Source organism: Paramisgurnus dabryanus, chromosome 24, assembly GCF_030506205.2.
Source record: "Paramisgurnus dabryanus chromosome 24, PD_genome_1.1, whole genome shotgun sequence".
NCBI lineage: Eukaryota > Metazoa > Chordata > Actinopteri > Cypriniformes > Cobitidae > Paramisgurnus > Paramisgurnus dabryanus.
In genome coordinates this window covers 7,627,767-7,654,959 of record NC_133360.1, presented here as the reverse complement: position 1 = coordinate 7,654,959, position 27,193 = coordinate 7,627,767, and the positions used below count along the sequence as shown (strand labels likewise).

General features: G+C 38.5%; 1 protein-coding gene across 3 annotated transcripts in view; it reads left to right on the top strand.

Moving 5' to 3' along the window:
- Nucleotides 1–24,611, top strand: part of arhgef18b (rho/rac guanine nucleotide exchange factor (GEF) 18b) — a 44,321-nt gene extending 19,710 nt beyond the window's left edge. For 2 of the 3 annotated variants that reach the window (XM_065244538.2, XM_073813450.1), the window contains 19 exons: nucleotides 3,369–3,528; nucleotides 3,806–3,912; nucleotides 3,997–4,137; nucleotides 6,014–6,264; nucleotides 6,452–6,577; nucleotides 6,664–6,781; nucleotides 7,122–7,376; nucleotides 7,664–7,740; nucleotides 7,825–8,003; nucleotides 8,081–8,154; nucleotides 8,512–8,697; nucleotides 9,174–9,317; nucleotides 9,524–9,645; nucleotides 11,141–11,200; nucleotides 11,462–11,509; nucleotides 11,906–12,379; nucleotides 18,430–18,739; nucleotides 21,952–22,077; nucleotides 22,197–24,611. In XM_065244538.2, coding sequence (XP_065100610.1) covers nucleotides 3,369–3,528; nucleotides 3,806–3,912; nucleotides 3,997–4,137; nucleotides 6,014–6,264; nucleotides 6,452–6,577; nucleotides 6,664–6,781; nucleotides 7,122–7,376; nucleotides 7,664–7,740; nucleotides 7,825–8,003; nucleotides 8,081–8,154; nucleotides 8,512–8,697; nucleotides 9,174–9,317; nucleotides 9,524–9,645; nucleotides 11,141–11,200; nucleotides 11,462–11,509; nucleotides 11,906–12,379; nucleotides 18,430–18,739; nucleotides 21,952–22,077; nucleotides 22,197–22,324 — 3,086 coding nt within the window. In that variant the 3' untranslated portion in view covers nucleotides 22,325–24,611. The remainder of the gene's footprint in view (nucleotides 1–3,368; nucleotides 3,529–3,805; nucleotides 3,913–3,996; nucleotides 4,138–6,013; nucleotides 6,265–6,451; nucleotides 6,578–6,663; nucleotides 6,782–7,121; nucleotides 7,377–7,663; nucleotides 7,741–7,824; nucleotides 8,004–8,080; nucleotides 8,155–8,511; nucleotides 8,698–9,173; nucleotides 9,318–9,523; nucleotides 9,646–11,140; nucleotides 11,201–11,461; nucleotides 11,510–11,905; nucleotides 12,380–18,429; nucleotides 18,740–21,951; nucleotides 22,078–22,196) is intronic. The other variant, XM_065244540.2, reaches the window with a different exon arrangement.
- The last annotated feature ends 2,582 nt before the right edge of the window (nucleotides 24,612–27,193 follow it).

Sequence of the window (27,193 nt, the reverse complement as noted above, 5' to 3'; positions counted from 1 at the left end):
ATATGTTCAATTGTTCATTTTTGTGATGAGTTTCATTTTAGCTAGTAATTTGATGCTATTGATACGGGGCGTGTCGTTATTAGGGATGGCCATTCGATAAAAATTTTTTAGTTGATTGTCGGGAGAATTAACGATCGACTATCGATTAATCATTAATATTTTTATAATAAAAAATAATTATTTAACTTTTATAATTCAAAAATGTTGAATACAAAAATACAGCGTGTTTTCCTCCATGAAACCTTTATTACAAGATCAACTTGTGCCAAACAGTTAAACTACATTTAGTTAGACAAACGGAACATATATGCGCTTGAATATGCGGTGCTCTAAAGCAGCGGAACCTGCAGCTGCGAGCCGCATTCTTAAACAGAGACCTCATTTGTTCCAAAAAATCATGACCTCTTCATGATTATTTTTTTGAAATCAAAACACGGAAGGTCATAGATAACGGAGTATGGTGTCAAATACTGCACCCTGGTGGTAAAATGTTGAATTGCTGCCACACAGTGAAATTCATTTAATTGCTTCAAGACACACGCTACGCTAGGCAACGCAACCTGCATTAGATTAAAAAAAAGTATTCGATTAATCAATAACAAATTAACGTCATCGACTAAATTCTTAACGATCAATTATCGATTGTCGATTAATCATGCCCATCCCTAGTCGTTATGATTGACATTTGTGATTGACAGGTTCTCTGAGCAGACTATCGGAGCTTCAAGGAAAGATTAAATATATAACTAACTATTAATTCTCGATTACTGCGTTATTTCACACCGACAAAATTAGTTGTATTTAATTTAACTTATTTTAGCAAGTCAGTCAAATAAGACTTTCAATGCGGAAGTTTCATACTGTGGCTCCACCTCCGCTTCCTTCTGCGCATACCCTGGCTCCAAACTGACGTTTTTGCGTTACATGTCAGCGCCCATCGTCTGACATTTTACGTTCAGTTCATTGCAATTTAAGGAAGCGCCATCACGTCATCTATCTTTTTTTACAGTCTATAAAAATACCATGAGTTAATTTAGTGATTTGATCGTTTTTCATATTTTCTTGCATTTAAACATTATGAACGAAGGGCTTTTTGGTCAAAGTGATAGTTAGCTCGCATGCAAATCAATAGGTCTGCTTGGTTATGGGAAAATCATAATCCTGATTATTTAATATGAGTACTTAATGACTTTAAAAACATGCATGTAAATTAGGGATGCTTAACAATTAATCGTGATTAATCGTTAGCAGAATAAAAGTTTTTGTTTACATCACATATGTGTGTAAACTGTGTATAATAAATATGTATATATAAATATGAACACATTCATGTATAATTTTAAGAAAAAAATTTATATATTAAGTATTTATATATAATATAAATTATACATAAATATACAAATGTATACACATGTAAACATTTCTAAAAAATATACATGCACATGTGTACATTTATTTATACAAAGTTATTATACACAGTTCACACACATAGTTGATGTAAACAAAAACTTTTATTCTGCTAACGATTAATCGCGATTAATCGTTAAGCATCCCTAATGTAAATATATATTCATATTTTAAACACGAGGGATAGTTTTGCTTCAGCTCACTTGAAATACATATAACTTTACAAACATAAACAGGATTACTACCTAGTGATCTGACTTCGTATAGATGCGAGAGCGCAGCTCTCTGCACGTGCGAGAGAGAAAACGAGTCGCCACGATGCAGCTGATTATATTTTACGTATAGTTTGCCTCAGCTCGCTTAAACGCATAAGGCTTAACAAATACAAAAGGATTACTACTTTGTGTTTGGACAGATGCGAGAGCACGTGCAAAAGAGAGAGAGAGAAGTGCAGCAGTGCAGTTACTTATGACGTGCTGTAATTACAACAAAAATCGTAATGAGAGATTGCAATCGAAATGTGCAAAAATCGAAATTAATTGCACAGCCCTACAAATCACACTTAATTGATTGAAAATTAAGTCACAGCGAGTTGGGTAACTCATCAGGTTAGATGTTGGTGATTTGGTTGTGGAATAAGACCGGACGAGCCCTCTGTACGCTCTGATAAGCCACCGGACACCGTGGTGCGTTGTGGTGATTACCGCAGGCTCAGGGTGTCTTGTTAAACACCTCCCACTGTGGCCATGATCGAGCTGGTAATTGCTTTAAGATCCCTGGATAACACTTCCCAGCAGAAAAGATCTGGAAATGTCATGATGCTTCTAGAAGTTCATCTGCTTGAATAAAATTTCATATATTTTTTATCAACAATTTGTTTATTTTTAGGTTAATTGTTTACCATATTTATTATTCTTAATTATATTATTAATAATGATTAATTATTATTAATTATTTATTTTTTCGATATGGTTTTGTGCACTTGTTTACTAAATATTTGTTAAATAAGTAATACTTTATTAATCCTTTACAGGAAATTACATAAATCTGCATTGGTTCATAATTTTTTACAACAAATTAGTGATATTGCTGTAGCTCAGCTGGTATATCATTGCATTAGCAACGCAAAGGTTTTGGGTTTAAACCCCAGAGAACATGCATACTTACAAAAAATATATATGTATAGCTTGGATGCACAGAAAGTTGCTTTAGATAAAAGCGTCTGCCAAATGCATCCAAGATAAAGTCTAATTCAATTGATAAGATTAGGAGCATCAAAGTTTGATTTTAATAATAAATTTTACTTTAATTTCAGTCTTTGACATGACCTTACTGGGTCAAGGGTTTTTCCATTATGTAGGATGATTTGATGTTGAATACAGTAAATAAAAAAATGCACAGGCTGGGTCACATCTATTTGTATCAAACATATGTTTAATATAATATCAGAATATTACTATGTTTGGTAAAAATGAGATTGCATGGACCAGTGGTGAAGTTTATCCGCAGTAGCTGGTTATTAACCATCAGGTACTAGCAGGTCTTAATAGTTTGCTTGATCTCTCTAATCTGGTTGTGAGACACTGACTCTCACCCGCTCAATCAAAACATCTTCAGGCGCAACAGGAGGCAGGCGAGGAGAGAGATTTGACCGCAAATGGGCATGCGTGAGTTCTAGAACCCACTTTATAAAGCCAACCCTCCACAAATAACAGCCGTTCATTCACACTGCGCTGTCTGCGGTGCCATCACCTCTGATTCAGACACCATGGCGTTGGCTCTATCCAGAGTCCGTGGTTCTCAGAGAAAACCTGCTCATCCACCGGCCTCCTGGGGTCTGTCCAGCCGGCTCGGGGTTCGAGTCCTCCTCCACCGAGACCTGCTCACGTGCCGTGTCCTCGAGACGCTGCCTCGCTCGGTTTTGAGGCACTGTTATCGCTCTAACTCTTCTCGTTTGCCAGCAGCTCTGAGAGAGAACTGCTCCGCCCAGACGCCCACGTCCGATGGCTCATCCCGAACGTCTCGGTGCGCTACAGGTATGACCGTTCCACCTAAAGGACACAGCGCCCAACCTGCCACCTCTAGCAACCCCACAGCAAGCCAGAACAGCAGCAATAGCGGGTGAGTCTGGGTCTTATAAACCCTGATACCATACAGAGATAACAAAATTTTGTTTTGCAATGCAAATGATTTAATGTACATTTCCTACTATCAGTCATAAAAACACAATATTTCTAAATAAGTTGCATGTTGTCGTTTACACCCAACACATTTGTGTTTGCTGTTGCATTCGGTTTGCTATTCATCTCATATTGGCATAGATTGAGACTTTAAGATGCTCATGGAGAAGGTTCTCTCATAATTACTGCCGGTCTTGCACGCTCATGTTTTCCGACAGCTCTGTCGCAGGAGAGATGGACGAGGTCGACGCATTCAGAGTGAAGCGCCCGGCTGAGGACACGGTGTCTCTCGTCTCTTCAACGCCCGAATCCCTTATAGTCGAAGGTGAGAAGATGACACCCCGATTGTGTGATTTTTAAGTGATTGCAGGATGCATTGTAAATGTATTGATTTTGTTGTTGTGTTCAGATGCGTATTACACCACGTTGCGAGGAGAGCTGGACGCTATCATGCAGGACTTCGAGGCGGAGTCCTGGAGTCTGGCCGTGGATAACAACTTCTTAAAGACGCAGTCTAAGGAAATGATCAAGATACAGGATGTTATATATGGTTTGTGCTATTTTCACAACTATGCACCTGCTTTCAACACCTTTTATTCATGCAGGTTGCCACAGTGGATGTTGCATTTCTTAATAGCATTAACAGACTGCAAACAAGTTACTCGTCTCTTTTATTCAAATAAAATCAAATAATTATAATACTGATAATAAAATAATTTTAAATCATCAGTAGCTGCGTTTCGACTAAATATTTGTGCAAATCTTAAGCGCGTTATTTTCTAAATGTCGACGAAAAATCTTTTATAAAAATGATAGGGTTTACATTAACCAATGTTAAGCCAGTCCTTTCAGAAAAACGCAAGGTTTTTTGTAATTGTTGCGGGCAAAAATCATGCAAGCCCTGCATATTTTGCGAGCAAAAAATAGTGCAGCGTATTTTAAAAATGCGGCCCCCGCATAAATATGCAGTTTGGCTGATTATGCATTGAATCGCATAATCGCGTTTTTCTGGAGGCACTAAAACGTAATTTTGTTACGTCTTTTCTCAAAAACTATGGCGACGAGTCTGTTTGACTTCATAAGGCGCCAAGCAGACCAACATGCGGGTGACATTAAAATACCACGAGAGCGACTTAAGCATACAGAGCAGTCGACTCCCGAATCACTCTCAAGGTATTTTGATATCATGCGCATGTCGGTTCTTGTGATGCCCCTAACTTTTACTGTCTTGCCTCCAAACAAGCATACTGTGCCACATTTAAAGAATGATCATGTGACTTTTACGTACGTCAGATGACCTGTAATGCAAATTAAAAGGTTTCCGTTGCAGCTTTGCGAGAGACTCCTTTTGAATTGCTTGAAAAAACACGTCGCCCAAGCGCAAAAAAATTTTTTGCCATTAATTTTTGAATGGTAATGGAAACTAAGCTAGTGTTTTATTTGTTTGGAGTAGGGCTGCATAACGATTAATCGTGACTAATCGTTTACGGATTATGAATCAATTATAAATACTTAAAATTACAGCTGTCAAAAGATTAATCATGATTTTTGCATACAAAATAAAAGTTTGTTTTGCTTAATATATTTGTGTGTATTGTGTGTAATATTATGTATTTGTGTATGTATACATATATACACATACATATATAAATTGAATAATATTTTTATGTTTTATTTGTATTTATTTATTTATTTATTTATATATTAATTCAAATATTAATAAATATTTAATTGTAAATGTTTCTTAAACACATACATGCATGTGTGTATTTATATATACAAAATAATTACACACAGTGCACACACGTATATTATGCAAAAACAAACTTTTTTTGTATGCGATTAATCGGGATTAGTCTTTTGACAGCCCTACTTAATAATATTTAAAATATTTTTCTTAAAATTATACATGCATGTGTGTATAGGTGTAAGAGAATTTTTATGTATTTTTTATTTATTTATTTATAACATAAAATATATTCAAATCTTAATAAATATTAACATATACATCTAAATGTTTCTTACATACATACATGCATGTGTGTTTTTATATATACAAAATAATTACACGCAGTGCACACACATATATTATGCAAAAACAAATTTTTATTTTGTATGCGATTAATCGCGATTAATCTTTTGAAAGCCCTACTTATATTATATAAATATATTTTTCTTAAAATGATACATGCCTATGTGTGTGTTTAAATATACATAATTATTATACACACACACACACGCACGCACGCACGCACACACACACACACATATATATGATTTAAACAAAAACTTTTATTCTGCAAACGATTAGTCACGATTAATCGTTATGCAGGCCTAGTTTGGAAAGTAACATTATGTGTTATAAATTTTCATTATGTAACATTTGTTAGCGAGTCATTTAAAAAGTAATAATAATATATTTTCAGAGCTCATCCAGACGGAGATGCATCACGTGAGGACGCTGAAGATCATGCAGCGCGTGTATGCCCGAGAGATGCGGGAGACCTTACAGATGGACGACAGGAGGTTGGACTGTCTGTTTCCTCAGCTAGACAACCTGCTGGAGCTGCACAGTCACTTCCTGTCCCGCCTCAGGGAGCGACGGGCAGAGTCCCTGCAGACGGGCAGCGAACACGACTACGCTATCCAGAAACTCTCAGATATCCTTATATCCCAGGTACCAACCAAACACTTCCTACTCCATGCTTGTGCCATACTGTGCCAACATGCTATGCCCCTGACTGTGCACTAGCGGTCTTAATTTTATTTTTTTTATGTTACATATTTGTAAAGGCAATTTTAATGATGGGTCATTTTGGGTTACCTAAAAGTTTGTGATATTTCTTTATTTGACCATTTCGCAGTTTTCTGGAGAGCTTGGAGAACGAATGAAGGAATGTTACGGGGATTTCTGCAGTCGCCACACTGAAGCCGTAAACTATTACAAAGAACAACTGCAGAGCAACAAGAAGTTCCAGAATCTCATGAAGGTATGTAAAGCTCGAATATAATAAATCTTATACACTTGAGTGTTCAAATGTGCCAGCACTTTTTAAATCTTCATTTTGCATTTCAGAAAATAAGCAATTTGTCAATCGTGAGACGGTTGGGCGTTCCAGAATGCATCCTTCTGGTGACGCAGCGAATCACCAAGTACCCGGTTCTTGTGGAGCGAATCCTACACAACACAGAAGGTTGAACGTTATTTCGAACCAGTAGCATTGTGCACATATGGGTCATATTTTAATACATTTTGTATTTTAATAAAGAGACATATAAAATAATTATATATGATCACTATACCATTGCAAAAACAAATCTAATGGCGGCATAGTGACATAAGACTTTTGCACAGTACTGTATATTAGTCTAAGCTGTTCTCTGTAAAGTATTGATGTTGTGGGCCACACTGTTAAACCACCTAACTATGGATGGGCGACCATGCTGAACACCTTACCATGTTGCTAACCTCCATCATAGGATGTAAGTGAATCTGTGTATCTTAAAACTGAATGCATTACCATGTCTTTATAGCAGGCACAGAGGAACACGAAGGTCTGGCAGAAGCTCTCGGCCTGATCAAGGACGTTATCGTGCATGTGGACGGTCAGGTCAATCTCTATGAGAAGGAATCTCGGCTCAGGGAGATCTCCTCCAAGATGGAGCCCAAGTCCCATGGAAAAATAAAGGACGGGCGTGTTTTTCGTAAAGAGGATCTGTGTCAGGGTCGCCGCATGCTACTGTGTGAAGGCACGGTGTACTGGAAAGCCGCGTCCGGGCGACTCAAAGGTAATGCATACACCGATCAGCCATAACATTATGACCACCTGTCTAAAGTCCAATTTATAGTCGTGCATAAGGTCTATGCCATAGGTTATATGTAGCCTGTCGTGCACCTCGCCCGATTTTTAAAAGCGCGTCAGTTCTACGCGGACCCCAAGCGCTGTGATTGGTCCACTATGACCCCTCTGCATGTGTGTTTGCAGAAAGGGGGACCTAGACAGGCCTATTAGGCTGGTGGTCAAAACAGTTTGTTTATTTAATAGTTAAAAACATATTTTATTTTCTCCATTTAGATATTCTCGCTCTACTGCTGACCGACGTTCTCGTCCTGCTGCAAGAAAAGGATCAGAGATACATGTTTTCCACTGTGGTGAGTATGATTTCAACATCATCATCTAATCGTCACAGTTAATCGAAACAAAAACAAACAGGTCCGTTTCTTTTTCTTCACCAGGACAACAAGCCGTCGGTAATCTCCTTGCAAAAGCTGATCGTACGAGAAGTTGCTCACGAGGAGCGTGCCATGTTCCTCATCTGCGCCTCCTCCAACCGACCCGAGATGTACGAGATCCACACGGCATCGAAAGAAGAACGCAACACCTGGATCACGAACATCCGGCAGGCCGTTGAGAGGTGTGTGCAACCCTAAACACGTTGTATATCTTTCTTTTTTTTTTTTGTCGTTCTTCATCTCTGTTTCTCTTCTTCAGCTGTCCACACACAGAGGAGAGGCTGTTTAGTGAGGAAGAGGAGGCAAGGGTTGCCAGATTCAGAGAGTATCATGGTAAAACTCCACTTATAGATGCATTGTTTATACAACTATACAAGTTTTTCTGCTGATTTGAGAACAGCATGATGCTATTTTACATAAACCTTTAACATTTGTTAAACTAGTTTAATTTTATTTTACAACTTGAATGATTTAACCACAGCTACTATATTTTGGCTATGATGGTTCTCTAGTTTTATGTTAAATTTCATCAGAGAGCTATGGGTATCCTGATAAAGTTAAAGTTTTAGCATCTATGGTCACTAGATGGCGTACTTGTTTAACCTAAACACACACACACACACCACATGAATTGTCTTCTTGTTTATATTATATTAAAAAAGCTTATTTCACGTTTACATTTTCTCATAGAGCGCCTGATGTTAAAGGACGCCGAGATCACTCGGAGCCTCGCAGATAAACTGCAGTTGTTCGCAGAGCTGGCTGAATCTGTGGCCGGCGTGGAGGACATCAGCACTCGCTCTCGCTTGCTGTTGCGAGGAGACACATCGGATCTCCAGCAGGGGGAGCAACTGCTTAAAGGAGCCATCACTGAAGGTAACATGCCCGGGCATCTCACGCCACTTCAGGACCGGGTGCATTCGATTTACTCTTATTTATGAAGTTGACAGAGCAGAAAACTTGCAAATTTGGCACCTTGCATTCAAATATTTGTTTAACCAACAGTGTACAGCTCTCAAGGGTCTGTTTACTGTGTTTTACTGTAACTTAATCCATTCCACTCCATTTGTCCCTCGGCTCTTACTGGCTCCTTATTTGGCTCCCCAGTATTCAGTCGAAGACATTTCAAAAATGTTTGTTTTCTAATGAAAGTAATGAATAAGTATATTTTTGCCACATTTGAACATGCACCCTTTTTTAAGATCATGAGAAACATTTCAATCAAATATTTTCAAACTTTTAGCCAGTACTGAATTAAAAAAAAAAAACATTTACATTTAAGCATCAAGGCAAACTTTTATCTAAAGCGTATGCTTGTATTTTCAATCTCTAAAACATGTGTTCCTCTATAGTGGAGAACCTTCAGAACCTCCTGGCATCTGGTGTGACAGAAACGCCTCAGACTACCGGAAACCAGAGTCCTGGTTTAAGCATGCTTCCTCGCAGAGCGGACACCTTCGGTGGATACGACAGCGCTCCTGCAATACTTCCCAAAAGTAAGTGTCACATATTTTTCTTTAATAAATATGGCATTAGATGTTATTTTGACAAGTTGATAAATATAATACCGTTAAAGAAATTACCCAGAATCCCTTTCACTCATCACATAAGGATGGGCCAGGCAATTCTGTGAAGTTGTAGTACTGCTCTACTGTCTATATACATTCAACACGTGTGTTTGTGTTCGTGTGTGTTGACACAGATGGCAGTATGAAGAAGAAGAAGGTCTCCAGAGCGTCAGCCAGATCTAGGGTACCCGGCGAATGGGCCAGCTCAGACCCGCAGATCAAAGAAAACCAAGCCTATCAAAACCAAGATGAGCCGGTGAGAGAACAAACACGCATGTGTGCAGATCTGTCTGCTGGTACTTCAACACACAACACACATGATGTAGTGTTTACCAAACACTGAATTATGCTTGGGGCAGGGATTTCTCTGTCAGTTAGGGGGTGGGATTTAGTAGGACACTGATGATGATAATAATAATAAGGGTCACGATATAAGAACAGGGACTCGCAAATATCTTTTCTAAGCTCCTTTTAATTGTATTTTGGATGGATATAAGGAATGGAGTATGCACGATTCACAATACTTGTCAATAAAGTACTTTTATTTACTCTGAAACATTAATGTGCAAGCTTTAAAGGAAAACACCACCATTTTTCAATATTTTACTATGTTCTTACCTCAACTTAGATGAATTAATACATACCTATATTTTTTCAATTCGTGCAATTCATCATTGTACAGCGCGTCGTGAATGTGTTTGCATTTAGCCTAGCCCCATTCATTCCTTAGGATCCAAACAGGGATGAATTTAGAAGCCAACAAACACATCCATGTTTTCTCTATTTAAAGACTGTTACATGAGTAGTTACACGAGTAAGTATGGTGGCACAAAATAAAACGTGGCCGGATAAAAAACGAAAACTGTATTGTATGGTCGAAGAGCACTTAGTTTGCAGCACTTCGACCTCGGGTGCAGTAATATTGACGGAAGTTTGAGAAAGGGGGGAGGAGTCAGGAGTGATGATGTTACTGCGCACTGAGGCGGTTAAAAATCAATTTTATTTTGTGTCACCATACTTACTCGTGTAACTACTCATGTAACAGTCTTTAAATAAAGGAAACATGGAAGTGTTTGGTGGCTTCTAAATTCATCGCTGTTTGGATCCTAAGCAATGAATGGGGCTAGGCTAAATGCTAACACATTCACGATGCGCTGTACAAAGATTAAGTGCACGTAGTGAAAAAAGATAGGTATGCATTATTACGTATTAGTTGAGGCAAGAACATAATAAAATATTAAAAAACGTTGGTGTTTTCCTTTAAAGATGCTGTGTGTAAATATTAGCGGCATCTAGTAGTAAGATTGCGAATTGCACCCAGCGACTCAGTCCACAACTCACCCCCTCCTTTTCGAAACGCATAGAGAAGCTACGGTAGCCACCATTGGACAAACACATCGTTGTCTGAGATAGCGTAGTGACGAAACGAACTCTGTAAAGCAGTCCGTACTGTAGGAACATGGTGGCGCAAAATGGCGACTTCCATGTAAGGGGACCCGCGTAGTATGTAGATAAAAAAAATTTGGGTAATAAATACATAACGGTTCATTATGTAAGGTCTACTAGTAATATTATATTGCATTTTTGTCCTCCTAAAACTTACACAGTGCACCTTTAACTCAAAATGTTAAAACATACTGCAAAAATGTCGGAAATGACGTATTTTGTCCTTTATTGTCCATTTATTTTGTGTGGTTTTTTTGTGCAAATATCACTGTTTATATAAACCATTTGCACCCCTTCTCTTACAGGATGAGACCTCCTCACCTGCCCCCCACAAAAAGCCCACCTTTAAATTTCCTGATACTGAGGTACGGTATACGTTCGCATCACACACGCACACTTGAATTCAATCGGTTCCCGTGGGAAATTAATGTCACGTTGTATATAAAACAATAACCCAATGCATTTTTGAAATAGTAACCTTTGCGTTCGCCGCACCTTATCTGCGGTTAATGCAGCGATACTTAACCTGGCAGGTATGCTGGTATTGTATCGACGGTGAGAACGATTCCTTTGAATATCTGAATTATCCTGGCACTAATACTGTCATTGTCTTCCTGTTTATCCAGTTTTACGAGCGAGTCCTCCTGCTGTCTCAGGGACTTTACAGTCTACAGGTAAAACACACTGACCAGATGATGTGTCACTCACTAACAGCGTTTTGTATAGGAAATGATGCCGTGAATCATGCATAGATAAGATCACAAAAAGAAGTTTTGGTGTTAGGTGTTTCTCCCCTTAAGGCAGTTCATGTTTCGGTCACTGTGTGTAGGACCAAAGTTACCTTTATTTGTCTGCTTTGTCTGTTTTGCTGTCGACCTCTCCTTTTTTTTTCATTTGTTTAGTCATCTGGTAATTTGTTTGTTCACTTGTTCGTCTTGCACAAATTGCATTTACATTCTCAGCAGACACTTTCTTACCAAAGCAAGCAGCTGAGAATACATGACACCGTCTACCAAGAATATCTCTTAACAGCTATCCAAACATTAAATCTCCCCCTTTGTCCTCCCCAGGCCATCGTATCTCAGCAAGACAGCCACATCGAGCTCCAGCGGGCCTCGCTCCTCGCCGCCGAGCGGGAGCGCCCCGGCAGCCGGAGCCGCGGCACGGACGTCCTCCTCGAGCAGGAGAAGCAGAGGAACCTGGAGAAGCATCGCGAGGAGATGGCAAACTTCCAGCGCCTGCAGAGCCAGCACAGGCAGGAGCAGATGCGCTGGGAGCGGGAGCGCGAAAAGCAGAGGCGACAGGCCGAGGCGGCCGAGCTGAGGCTGAAGGAGAGAGAACAGGAATGCCAGAGACTTGAAGCTCGGCTTGCCGAGGAAAGGCAGGAGCTGGAACGTCAGAAGCAGACGTACCAGCAAGACCTGGAACGGTTGCGGGAGTCGACACGAGCCGTGGAGAAAGAAAGGGAGCGACTTGAAGATCAGCGGAAGCTGAGGAAGCACAACACGATGCCGCCCGCGCTGTTCGCGCAGGAAGCTGGACAGGTGAGGGGCGCTCCTTAAGACCTTGTAATGTCAAGAAGCACTTTCTGTCGCCAACGCTGCATCCAAATAACCACACTTTCAGTCATCGCACTTGATCACCTTAAGTAGTTCCTTTATACACAATTAATTCACAATAAAAGTCTCACGATTGACATCCAGAACATGCATGATAGGATACGCTTAGGCTTGAATACGGCTCTGAAGCAGTATTTGCGATAGTGTGGATTAAAGGATTAGTCCATTTTCTTAAAAAAAATCCGGTTAATTTACTCACCACCAGGTGTTCCAAAATGTTGATGTATTTCTTTGTTCAGTCGAAAAGAAATTATGTTTTTTGAGGAAAACATTCCAGGATTTTTCTCATTTTAATGGACTTTAATGGACCCCAACACTTAACAGTTTTAATGCAGTTTAAAATTGCAGTTTCAAAGGACTCTAAACGATTTCAAACAAGGCATAAAGATCTTATCTAGTGAAACGATTGTCATTTTTGGCAAAAATATGCACTTTTAAACCTGCGACCTCACGCAATTTCGTAATGATGTGGAAAGGTCACGTGTTACATATATGAAACGCACATTTGCGGACCATTTTAAACAGTAAACTGACACAAAGACATTTATTAGTATCATTCAACATACAACAACGTCAGAACGGTCCTCTTTCTCCACAATTGTAAACACTGGGGCGTAGTTTCACATACATCATCCGTGACCTCTTGAGGTGATGACGCATTACGTGAGGTCGCATTGGCGTGTCACACGACCGGTGGAAGACGAGAAGTTGTGGTTTAAAAGTGCATATTTTTGCCAAAAATGACAATCGTTTTGCTAGATAAGACCTTTATGCCTTGTTTGGGATTGTTTAGAGTCCTTTGAAACTGCAATTTTAAACTGCATTAAAACTGTTAAGTGTTGGGGTCCATTAAGTCAATTAAAATGAGAAAAATCCTGAAATGTTTTCCTCAAAAAACACAATTTATTCTCAACTGAACAAAGAAAGACATCAACATTTTGAATAACATGGTGGTGAGTAAATTATCTGGATTTTTTTTTTTTTAAAGAAAATTGACTAATCCTTGGGGCACTGCACTGCGGCATGCGCTCTCAAGTGGCCAAGACACAAGTGTGGGTACAAGTTCCTTTATAGGCATTGCTACGACACTATATAGAGGCCAGGAAGTCATCTTTTGTTCCTGTAGCTTCATTCCTGTAGCTTGCAAGGGATCATGGGTTTGATTCCCAAGGAAAACACATACTGATAAAATGTAAAATGCATAAAAACACTTTAGCAACGTGCTTAAACCTCCATAGCAATGCCTGACCATTTGTTTAAAGTCTTCTTGAATGCAGTTTTATGTCATTCTGCACTCATGCATTCAAGACAACAGGAACTGTCACACATAGAAATTGAATGATGTCACCTTTCTGTTCCCGTTCGTTGTCACATATGTTATTATTTATTTCAAGTGCAGGTGTGCCAGCTTATAAAGCTTCTGCATTTCCCACGCTCTCCTTTCTGCACCGCCGTACCGGCACAATTGAGCAAACAATGTGCCACTGTGAGGCAAGAAAGCCGCTCGACTTCATGCTAAAGTCTTGATGATTTACCTGCCACCCTGCCCAACCTGTTCTCAGATGAACCTGCAAGATTACCCAAGCAGATCTATGGGAAATAAGAGACTTGGATGAGCGCTGTTTGAACAGTCCTAGCCAGCTCGCTCACAGAACAGCCAGTCGATGTGCAAACAAAGTTTAACAAAGCCACATATTGTGCGATTTCCTCGGTGTGAGATGAAGCTGATAGGGTTATACAAACCGTTCCCATCTTCCATATAGTTAGAATAAAGTATAGTTTGCAAACGCAAGTATCCTTGTTCTTATTGCTTATACTTATAAAACTTAAGAATGAGAAAAGCCAAGGTGATCTCGAGACAATTTAGCATCTCTATTTGTCAGTTCTTGTAACTGAGTTGAATTGACAATGCAAAGGTCATGGGTTTGACCCCATGATATATTGAATGCACTGAAAGTCGAATCAACGTCCCTCTTGCACTAAGTTACCGCAACTTTGCAATTCATTGTATGCATGTGAGGTCATGCAGGCACGTCCAGTCACGCCCGGCCTTGTCAGATTTCCTGTGATCTGCGCTTATCGCAGTTTACAGCAGTCATCTGTGCATAGTAACCACCTGACTATGTTGCCAGGGGTGAAGGCCTTGTGATTATATACCGTGTGCCATTTAAACGTAATAGTCGAGTTTTATAGCAACAAAACAATGTATAATAGAGTCAACATGATGCTGGAATTTCTTGCAGTCCGATTGGTCGGCGGTGTTGAATAAAAACCAACAATTTGGTTTGTTTATAGTTTTGTCTGTCTGAAGTTGGCAGGATTGTTTGTTTTGCGAAACTCACATTCACAGTTGCTAATGTAGGCTACATATTAACCAAGTTTTTATGACGTTGTTACGATTTTACGGTGTGCTATTCTTTTGTTTGAGCTTCAACTTTCCACAGTTTTGTTTTATTATACTCTGGATTGTTTTATTACCATCTCGGCTGTCAGGTGCGATATGTAGCGTTGTATTGTTTTTTTTTTTGACCATGCCAATTCTTTTGTTACTCACGACTGACTCATTTCCTGTCGTATTTAGCGTTTCTTAGAGCTTTCTAAGCATAAAATTGGTTTCTTTCTTTTTACTGCCGAGTTGTTTTATATTTCATATGCGTTCCTGCTAACGTACTCGCATCTGATCTTAAAATTCAACTTTGATGTATTTTGTAATGATTTATAGTCACTCGAGCGTCATAAACTCTCATGCTCCTGTTTCCATGGAGTCTGTTTTTGTGAACCAAGGTTTGCTTGATTTTACTGCCGTCCGAGGTTTAAAAACCAAGCGACCCTTCAGAAACGGGTATTTAGCAAAGTGATTTAGTAGCGACGTTTCGGCCCATGCACAGCACAAGAGCTCCAAGTGAATATTTGCTCAAAGTATCCAGGGAAATTTCAGATGGGAAAACCACAACGTATAATTACCTGCCAGCAAGCTTTCATTAATACAGGCGCTGGAATGCGGCCAGTCCTAATTGTTTATGTGATGTCAGTCAAGCTTTTGTATGGAAAGCTTCGCACACCCCTCGTATTTTAAACTAGGGGAAACCTTATATTTACTGAAGGCACCTCAGGACTTGGAGACAATGCAGCATCTGTCTCAAAGAAAACCGCTTGTGTTCCACAAACGCTGCTTTGTAAACGCTTCAGCTGATGTTGCTCGGGGCAAGTTGGAGAAGTTTATGCTTTTCCAACCTTTTTAAATTCTAGATCATTGAGCCAAGTTGATAAGATGATTAAATCTGACAAGATTATGGTTAGTTCACAATTAGGGATGCACAACATATTGGAATAGCGCAAACATGCATATCGCAATCATTCACTAAATGTTTTTATTACTTTAAAGTTACGTATAGTCAAAGTTTTCAGGTTGATGCCAATAGCAGAGATACTAGCAAATGCATGGTGAGAGTATGTGTGGAGGAGGATCAATAATAAAAAAAGTTGAACTTGTAAGTTCTTTATATAATTGTAAGTTTTAATATAGTTAAATAGATCTTACAAACTTGAACTATTATTGTATTGCCGATTATTGTATCGAAAACTGCGTTATATAGAAAATCTTTCTTTAAAATATATTCCTAATTTTTAATATATACAAATATATTCTCAATTTTTATATATATATACATACAAACATATGGTTTTTATATTTAATATATTCTTAATTTTTATTATATATAAAAAATTATTTTAATACAGTTAAATGGATCTTACAAACTTGTATTGCTTATCGAAAATCGTTTTATGAAGAACATTTTTATTTTAAATATATTCTTAATTTTTATTATATAGAAATATATTCTTATTTTTATATATAAATTTTATTCTTAATTTTTTATATACACAAAAATATTTTAATATAGTTAAATGGATTTTACAAACTTGAACTATTATTGAATCGCATATCGAAAACCGCGTTATATAGAAATGATTTCTTAAAAAAATCTTAATTTTTAAAATATAGAAATATATTCTTATTTTTTATATATAAATTATATTCTTAATTTTTAATATATACAAAAAATATTTTAATATAGTTAAATGTATCTTACAAAGTTGAACTATTATTGTATCGCATATCGAAAACTGCATTATATAGAAATGTTTTCTTTAAAAAATAATTAATATATAGAAATATATTCTTATTTTTTAATATATACAAAAATATTTTAATATAGTTAAATGGAGCTTACCAAATTGAACTATTATTGTATCGAATATCGAAAACCGCGTTATATAGAAATGTTTTCTTTTAAAAAATCTTAATTTTGAATATATAGAAATATATTCTTATTTTTTAATATATACAAAAATATTTTAATATATACAAAAATATTTTAATATAGTTAAATGGAGCTTACCAAATTGAACTATTATTGTATCGCATATCGAAAACTGCGTTATATTGAAATGGTTTTTTAAACATCTTAATTTTTAATATATACAAACATATTCTTAATTTTTAATATATACAAACATATTATTTTATATATATATATATACAAATATATTCTTAAATTTTAATACATACAAAAATATTTTAATATAGTTAAATGGATTTTCAAACTTGAACTATTATTGTATCACATATCGAAAACAACGTTGTATAGATTTTTTTTTCTCTAAAATATTCTTAATTTTTTATATATATATATATATATATATATATATATATATATATATACACAAATATATTCTTAATTTTTGATTTATACAAATATATTTTAATAAAGTTAAATGGATCTTACAAACTTGAACTATTATTGTATTGCATATTGAAAACCATATTATACAGAAATATTTTTTTCAATATTGTGCATTGTTTTTACCATGTTTATACTGTCAAGTCGATTAATTGGGTTACATGGTTTTCTAGGTTTTTTATGGGGCGGTTTGTATTATTTATTTATTTACATTTTTAGCAGCAGTACTTTAAATAGCATGGTAATGGTCATTTTTGCTTTAACTGTAAGACAGTTTGTGCAGAAGCAATGCATTTACATAAAAAAACATGTGTTAGGTTAAAAAAATGTAGTTAAATAAAATGTAAATAATAGTTTTGCACATCACTACCAAGAATCCTATAGGTTGAACTTAATTCAGCAAAATTTAAGTTGAACGTCCACCCCTTCATTTAATAGAATTGGAGGGTGAAATTGTTACTTGTGCAGGTGGGAACGTGATGAAACAACTCGGGCGGCACTAGTTTCACGCCAATCTTCTCCACACCTATAAGTAGATGTGTTGGACAGTAACACGCTTTTTCAATCTTCACCTCTGAGGGTGTTGGAGGACTTGCGGTTAATCGTTCGACCTGCTCGCACACATTTGCAAGGTTCAGTTCTAGGTACAGTACATCCCAAAAACTGCGCTAATCACACTTTAGCAAGGTATGGTAACTTTAACTTGCCCCGGGTGGACTATCCTTCTAAGTAATGTACAGTATGTTACTTGAGATGAAAGGGTTGGCGGGTTGCCAGCTGACTAACTGTCAGTCACTGACATCCCTTATTAATCTTTACCTCATGCTTAACTTAGTCCTTTCATGTGGGCTTGCGTTGAATTTTGTTACATTTTTGCCTCTGTTGACAAAGTATGTCCACGAGTAGATCAAAGAACGCCTTCGCTGGCACAAAGAGCAGCATGTGTTTCGAATTTGGTTTCTTCCTGTAGATCTTGCTGACTTTTGAACAGACTGGATTCCCTATGTGATGCATTAACTTGGCATTTCCTTCACGTTGCATTCAAATGTTGCACAGATGAAGCTGAGTTCAAAGATCACATTTGTGTCCTTGCGAAACGTTTTATGATTATGCTTTGCATTTGTTCATTTATTGATGTGTTTGTATGAAGTAAGTCACAAGAAATGAACAGGAGAATTTGGTGCATAATATTTTTTATTATTATTAAACATCTTTATTTTTGTTTTTCAGTTTTCCTCAAGTTACAACGGTGAGCTTGGTGGACCAGGGGACAATCTTCCACCAAAGTTGCTTTTGCGGTCCTCTCATTCTGTGTCTCCCGCCGATTACCCGGAGCGTCCCGAGATCCACTCTCGTCGAGAGAGCTCCGGTATTACCCTGACGACAAAGACAGAGGTTCCCATCCACCTCATCAGCACCACTAACCAGCTCCACAAGCAGGGCGGAGTCCAGCAGCAAATTCCCACCAAACTCGCCGCCCTCAGCAAGGGCAAAGAGAAGAGCGGAAAGGGAAAGAGTTCACACCGCACAGAGAGCTTGGGTTAGTTTTGCACGCACAACTGTTGAAATTTGGGCATATACACTTTGCTCTGTGAGACACTAGTTGTTGTTCTGACCTCCACTGGTCTCCAAGTAATGTCAATAGGAACTTGAGTAAAAATTGTTGATGCACACTAAAACGTCAGTAAGAATTGTTGAACTGGTTTTCCTAATGCTCGACTAGCCTGCCATTGGTTGGACAAAAAGATAGCCCCATCTGTGTTGCTTTGTTCGGCTGACTAAGCAACCAGAGCAATGTTTTAATTGGTTACTCATAGGCTTTTCTGCATGTTAAGCTCCCTTTCAACTGCATAGCAAAAAACTAAAGACCCTAACAAATGCATAGCAACACACTTAACACCAAAGCAACTGTATAGCAACACACTAACTACTTAGCAATACACTAAAAACTTTCTTAATACCTTAGCAACTCACAGCAACACACTAAAGGCCGTTTTAAACATAGCAACTGCATATCAATACACCAAACACTCTCGCAACCACATAGCAACACACGTTACACCCTACCAACTGCATACAAGCACACCAAAGACCATTCAAAACACTCTCGCAACCACATAGCAACACACGTAACACCCTATCAACTGCGTAGAAGCACACTAAAAACGATTCTAAGCACCTTAGTAGCTGCATAGCAACACATTTAACACCCTAGCAACGGCATACTAACACACTAAAGACCATTCCAAACACCATAGCAACACACGTAACACCCTAGCAACTGCAAGGAAGCACTTAACTCTTTCCCCGCCATTGACGAGATATCTCGTCAATTAAGAGAAAACGCTTCCCTGCCAATGACGAGATTTTCCGTCTTTCCGCAATACCGCTATTATTCACTCCGCAACTTTTTAAAACCGGAAGTATTGCCCTATGGCAAGCTGCTGCATGTCCGTGTCTGTTTTAAAGATCGCTCTGAATGGGATCTCTATGAAAAGTCCGTCATAAAAATGGAATTATCTCTGCTTTTTGCTCAAAATATGGTGTTTTTGCAAAAACCTACCCATATTCAAAAGCTGATTGCAAAAGAACCACTAAAGGTAGGATGAAACGTTTTTTTTTGTTTGAAAGCAGAGGGTCTGTTCTTTCATTTGGTATATTGTATGTTTATATATTTAAAGAAGAACATTTTCTGGAAGGCATTAAACTTTGGTGAAAATCATGAAAAACGCTGGCGCTGGCTGGCAACTTTTTTTAAAAACGCTGGCGGTGAAAGAGTTAAAACCATTTTAAGCACCTTTGCAGCACATTTAACCCCCCCCTAGCAACGGTATAGCAACACACTAAAGATCATTCCAAACACTCTCACAACTACATAGCAATACACGTAACACCCTATCAACTGTGCATAGAAGCACACTAAAAACTATTCTAAGCACCTTACCAACTGCATACTAAAACACATTTACCACCCACGCAACGGCATAACAACACACTAAAGACCATTCCAAACACCCTAGCAACACACGTAACACCCTAGCAACTGCATGGAAGCACTTAAAACCATTCTAAGCACCGTAGCAACATATTAACACCCTAGCAACGGCATAGCAACACACTAAAGACCATTCCAAACACCCTAACAACACAAGTAACACACTAGCAACTGTATGGAAACACACTAAAGACCATTCCAAAGACCATTCCAAACACCCTAGCAACACACAACACCCTAGCAACTGCATGGAAACACTTAAAACCATTCAAAGCACCTTAGCAACACATTAACACCCTTGCAACGGAATAGCAACACACTAAAGACCATTCCAAATACCCTAGCAACACAAGTAACACCCTAGCAACTGCATGGAAACACTCTAAAGACCATTCCAAACACTCTAGCAACTCACTAAATGCCGTTCCAAACACCCTAGCAACTCATAGCAACACACTTAACACCCTACAACCACTGATCTATATAAATGACTGGATTGCGCATAGAACGCTTGACGTAACTGCGTGACGTGAAGCCAGCGCAGAGTTCGAGCCGCCATCTTGGTATACCCAACCGGCAGAGAGCGCCATTGACTTCTATTCAAAATCATGATTAAAATGTACCCCCTTTACAGCGTATCAGTTACACAAGGTTAATTTTTAGGATATGTGTACGTTAATTATTTGTTAATTCTGGTGTTATTTGCAATGTTTATGTTTTAATCGGGCAGGATAATGGATTTATAAAAAACCGTTAAGGTGAGTGTGTCTGTTGCATTTGTTAATGACACGGGTATAAATAAAGTTTTTTTTGACATTCAGCTACACTGTGACGGTCAGCGTTATTTCTTTAAATAAGTTTAGATAACATAATTACAAAACTAGCAAATTATTGCATTAACATACGGTACAAAGCATGATTATTTATATAGATTTCAGAATGAGCACGTTTATTGTCATTAATACTAAATATGCTGCGGTCTGTCTGCTGATCTGATACTGTAATAAAGATGAATTTATAATAACTGATTAAAACGCAAAATGTACAACTTTCAGTAAATAACTATTTACATGCTTTGGACGTTTGTGTTGTAATAATGTACAGGGTAAGTTCACATATAAAAACGAAGACGAGTAAAGTGATGTTTTATCATTAAAATCTGATAACGTCCATTGATTTAATAGAACGTTTGGGTATACCAACATGGCGGCGCGGTGGCTTCACAAGTGTGACGTCATGCGCAATCCAGTCATTTATATAGATCAGTGCCTACAACACACGTAACACCCTAGCAACTGCATCTTAACACATAAAAAACCATTCTAAGCACCTCAGCAACACATTTAACACCTTAGTAACGGCATAGCAACACACTTAAGACCATCATTACAAACATCCTAGCAACTACATAGCAACACACTTAACACCCTAGCAACTGCATGGAAATACTAAAAACCATTCTAAGCACCTTAGCGACACATTTAACACCTTAGCAACGGCATAGCAACACACTAAAGACCATCATTACAAACATGCCAGCAACTACATAGCAACACATTTAACACCCTAGCAACTGCATAGCAACTCACTAAATGCCGGTCCACACACCCTAGCAACTACATAGCAACACACTTAACACCCTAGCAACACACTAAAGACAATTCTAAACAACTTGGCAACCATATTGCTCTATATCATCTATTAGTTGTTTCCAGAGAATTGGATGAATCCTTAAACATTTTTTCTTTATTTCACAGCCTCTATCGACATGAAGCACACATTGCCCATCAAGCTGTCAGCGAGAGATTCAGAAGGAAACTTAAAAGCACGACGCTCCGTTAGCCCCCAGCCGCAGCCCCCCCAACCACAACAGTCACACTCAGGTAATCAAACAGCCACACCCGGCATTTCCTGTTGAATCCGAGCCGGTCTCGCACCGCTGTGTAAACAGTCATTAAGCTTTACAGCTGACAGAGCTGTTGTTTGTTTGCTCGCTCCACAGATTCCCTCGGCTCTTCGGACGGCTGCGTGGACGCCCAGTCCGGCGTTACCAAAACCCAGAACACCCAGCACACCCTCCCATACACTGTGAGCGAGAAGGCCGCCAAGGAAGACGTTATCTTTTTCTGAGCGCCACACGGAAATTCTTAAGGACATACGTTTTGGTCGTTTTAAATAAACGGGCCTGTCTTAAAAAATTTTTTTTACCTAAAGACATTTTAGCTCAGTCTTAACTACTAACTTACTGAAGTTTGGAAATACGCCAGAGAGAACATCAGTTTTAGTACAAAATGATGCAAAAAATTCTCACTGTACAGAAAACCAAAAGAGTGAACGTAAGGACTGTTTCACGGACGTCGCACCATTGAACAGTTGTGTAGCACACGGACAAAATGAAGAATACGTGGACGATGATTGTGTTTGCGAGCAATTTTGCACACAACAGTTTCAATATTGATGTGATCGCTCAAGAGTGCGTTTACGTTGGGTTTTGTTGAACGCCGTCAAATTTGAGACCGTACATCTGTTCATATTCGCAAGGTTGTTTTGACCGCACACTGTTTATGAAATAGCTGGGTTTTAACGTACATTTCTGGATCGAAGATTTTATTCGGTTTTGAATTTTAAAGGGAGCGTAGCTTGTCTAAATTCAGCTTCGAAAAAATATTTTAGATGGTGAATGAAACATTCAAGCCTTCAGTATTTCAGCTGTTGAAATGTTTGCGAAGATAAATTTGTTAATCTCGCAAACACCATCAAGAGATTTCCAGGTTATGTTTTACCCCAAAATTGTAAAAAATTAAAGAAAATTAAGCCTTTATAAGGTCGATTTTTATCATTAAACCAATGAAAAATACATTTCTTAATGTTATCTTTTGTTTTGATATTAAATGATCTTTTTTTTATTCACACAACCTGTTCCTTTTAAAATAAGTGCCAACAAAAGCTTATTATTCATTACATCATGTAAACGATTAATGGGCTGCTGAACCGGTTTGACTGTTTATTTTTTGTTAGTAAGAAAATAAACAGTCAAACATGTTTAGTAGCCCATAACCCAGTTAGTTATACAATAATGAAGATAATAATCTGGCTTTTAAACAAGGTTTATTTAACTTACTTTCCCACACTTGTTATTTCCGCATTCAAGTAGAAATCTCTTTTTTTATCACGTACATTCAATACATTCCTTTTCTAATGTAATGCCATAAAGTGGAGTTCCTTAATGTAGAAACGATGCCACTGTGAGATGTAATTTATATTACTTTACATTAATTCCACCAAAGAATTGTACCTAAAACTCTCCATTGTGTTCAATCTTAACCCATTCGCTGTAAGTATGAAGTCACCAAATCTGAAGTTTGTTTATAAGCGATTGTGTGATTTGTATGTATATGTTGTGTGTGTATATATAGAATTTCGTCCTAACCTAGATGAGATGTAGATATTGTGCAAGGATGTCATGTGACCATTTGATTTTGAGATGGTAACCGTTATGGCTCCCTATCCAAGTGTAAATTTTGTATTATGTAGGCACTTTTCTTTAAAAAAATCTGTCATTCAGTTAGCAGCTTCTCTTGGTTTTGCCTAGAAGGGATACAGCAAGATTTGGGTTTAGGGTTCGCTTTGAGTTGAAAACAGCGCTTTTGGCTAGATGGGATACAGTTACGGCCTAAGTCCCGTGAAATGAGGGTAGGATTAAGATTAAACAGCGCTCACCTGGCGAGATTTTTTCTTTTGCTGTATACCTTCTAGCCACAACCTTGTTTGTAAACGACACACAAATGCATTGCTTTCACATCTTTACGGTTATTGATATGATTTTCGTCCATCATTATCTTCCTCGTGATGCTTGAAGGTGCAAGTGAAGGGACTTAACTTTTCTTATACTGTAGCAGATCAGTTTTATCCAGCAAAGCATAAATAATGAGATGTCGATCACGTATTAGTAAAGTCAATTCACTGAAGCCAGCGACTAAATGCTCACTTTTATAGCTGCAGTGCACTTTACCTAAAATTTTTTGTTTAATTATGTTCAATGCTGTCTCAAATTGTCATTTAAACCGACCGGTGTACTTTGTGATGGTACCTGTTTGGTGTCTTTGATTTTTTTTTTTCCTGTAGAGGCTTATTTAAGTGTTTGATCAAGTATTGTGCAAGTATATCTAAAAAAAGATGAGTTTTTCCAATTACACTAGCCACTTTTGGATACAAGCGAACATTAAGGGGACCTCAAGTGTTAAATGTGATTCTGCTTGATGTTTTGTGTCTTAATAATGAAGTTCTTAGCACGCAAGGCCGATGTGATTTTCTACCACGATGTTGTACTCGCTCTTAAAGGAAAATAGAAATATTTGTGAACACTTAAAAGCGCTGCCTTTAGAGATGTTTTAGTAATAAAATATCTAGAAAATTGTTTGCGTGTCTGATTCATGCCTTACATTATTTTCTTGCATGCAAGCCACCAGCTGCGGTAGAGGCGTCAATTCGCAAGTGATTTCAATGTTAAGTCAATGTGAAGATGCGTTGGCGCGTGTCTGGAGGTCTCGCGGCGTGAATGAGGCGTTTAGCGCGGTAGACGCGATTCCGCCTCATTTGTGCATCTAGCACGAATTAAACGTTGGCGCAGGAAACGTTCAAGTTGAAAAATTTGAACTTTGGCGGGAAAACACGCCGCGTTGACCAATCAGCTTGCTCTAGTAGTGACGTGATTACAGGAAGTGAGCGGAGTTGCAGAAGCCCCTCCCATAACGCGAATTTTCACGTGAATGTCTCGACGACTAGAATTTCACGTTTGAGTAAACTCAAAATGTTCAAGCAGCACACTAGACGTGAATTTGATGCCTCAAACGCGGCTGGTGTGAACCCACAGTAATGTTACGTACACACCAAACGCGGGGTATCGCGTTACTCGCTCTAGATTACTCGCGGGATTTAACTTTGTGTCATGCAAATTTCTCGCTCGAGTTGAATATTTTCAACTAGGGCAAAGACGCGTTTAAGGCAAATAACTTTTTTTTTTTCGCGGCAAACGCGCCGCCCATATTGCGGCATTTGCTTGCCCCACACAAGGACGCCTCTGATCGCGTCTTTGCATTGACTTTGTATGTAATCTACTCGCGCAAATCTTTGAACTCACATCTGGTGTGAACCCACAGTAAGGGGCTGTTTACACTTGGTATTAAGATGTGTTTTCATCGATCGGATAATAAGTGGACGAGAGAGACACATTACGTTTACACCTGGTATTTAAATCCTTCTCTTTTGTCCACTTTCGACCACTTCTGTCCTGAATACTGTGAGGGGGTGGTCTGTGAGAAGACGGTGGGCGAGTCTCTCTGCTGTCATTCAAACCCAAGCGGGAGTAATGATGAGTTTATATGGACGCAAACTATATTATGTCGAAGTCTACTGCTTGTTTAGCAAGTAAACATGCTGCACAGAGTCTTGTACGTGTGTATGTAAGAGCTTTCTCTGAATTTTCGGCGCAATTGATGAAATAGGATCGCGCAACTTTCACACGCTTTCAAAACGAAACTACGGAGATCAATGGTTCAATAGTTTTATCAATGAAAGGCTAAAAATAGCGCTGTTCATCGTATGTTCACGCCAGAAGTAAAAAGAAGACGTAAAACTTGTGTTTAATACCTCAGATTAGATAAATGGGCAGAGAGAAGGCGGTCCCGTGTGGCTGTTTGAACACATTCAACCACATATGCGTTCCGCAACTCCAAAGCGATCCGATCGAAAGTGGTTTCGACTACCTCTGGATGTGTTTGAAAGTGGTCGAAAGTGGACGAGCTCAAAACTTTTTTAACACCGTTTACACCTGGCATTAACGTCGTCCACTTGTGATCCGATTGACGAAAACGCATGTTAATGCCAAGTGTAAACAGCCTCTGAGACTGCTGCCGCATCACAGCCGTGCTGAATTCGTCCGTATTTGTTGTGTGATGTTTTTTTAGTATATCTTACGACTGGCTTCCACACAGTTCATAAATGGTCTTAACCACTTAAAGTCAAATGGCGACATGGTTCAGCGTTGTAAGATGATTGATGTCGGAATGCAAAGGCCAGCGAGCATTATTCCATGTTCTCCGAGACAGGATCCTCCACGCAGAGTACGGACAATAACATTTTATACTCGAGTCTCTCTTCTGGGCCTGCGTCTGTTGTTTCTGGCCCGGTTCTCACAGGCGAAGAGAGACTTAACAGAACCTGGTGGCCGTCTCTCGGGCCTTGCTAATTGCAGCTTTGCAGCTAAACACTGCTATTTCCAGGTGTTGCGGTTTTCCTTTCATCCAGCCCGGATCTGACAGGAATGAGGCCGGTTCCTGTGTTACTCTTTACCAGATGATGTCTCCCGCTTTTGTCTCCGTAATGGTTTTCTTTCCGTGTCCTGTGCTCTGCTAATTTTAGTCTCCCCCCGCTCCCCCGACAAACCATCGTCTGGTTCACAAGCGTCTGTAGTCATGTCACTTTTTAATTGTAGTTATTTTGTGCCGAGTCCTCTAGCCGCAAACAAAAACAAATTCGGGTTCTGTTGTCTTTCGCTTGTCTATTGGCTGTAAAACTAACCGGAATTCAGGGGCGTTTCTCTGAAAACAATTTTGATGAGAAAATAATTGATAGTACAAAAGTAAAACAAAAACTAATATTTTAGCATTTTTACGTTTCAGACTGTGAATAATAGTCGTGTCAATCTGCAAGTGAGAATTTGATTTGTGTATTAATGCTGTTAAGCCTTTACAAACATGTTACTACATTCTGCAAACATGCACACAACCAACCGTCTGTTTGTTGCATAACATCTTTGTTTTGTCTAGACATCTTTAAAAATCGTATAGCTTCTTACCGACCCCATAAAAGCGCATATTGTATTTGTTCTTTACACACCCTGTCCATGGAAAATGACATTTGACCTAATGGTAGTTTGAAGACCAGGTAAAATAAACTATTCTTATGAATGAAGCTATTGTTCTGTGTTTATCTGTGAGA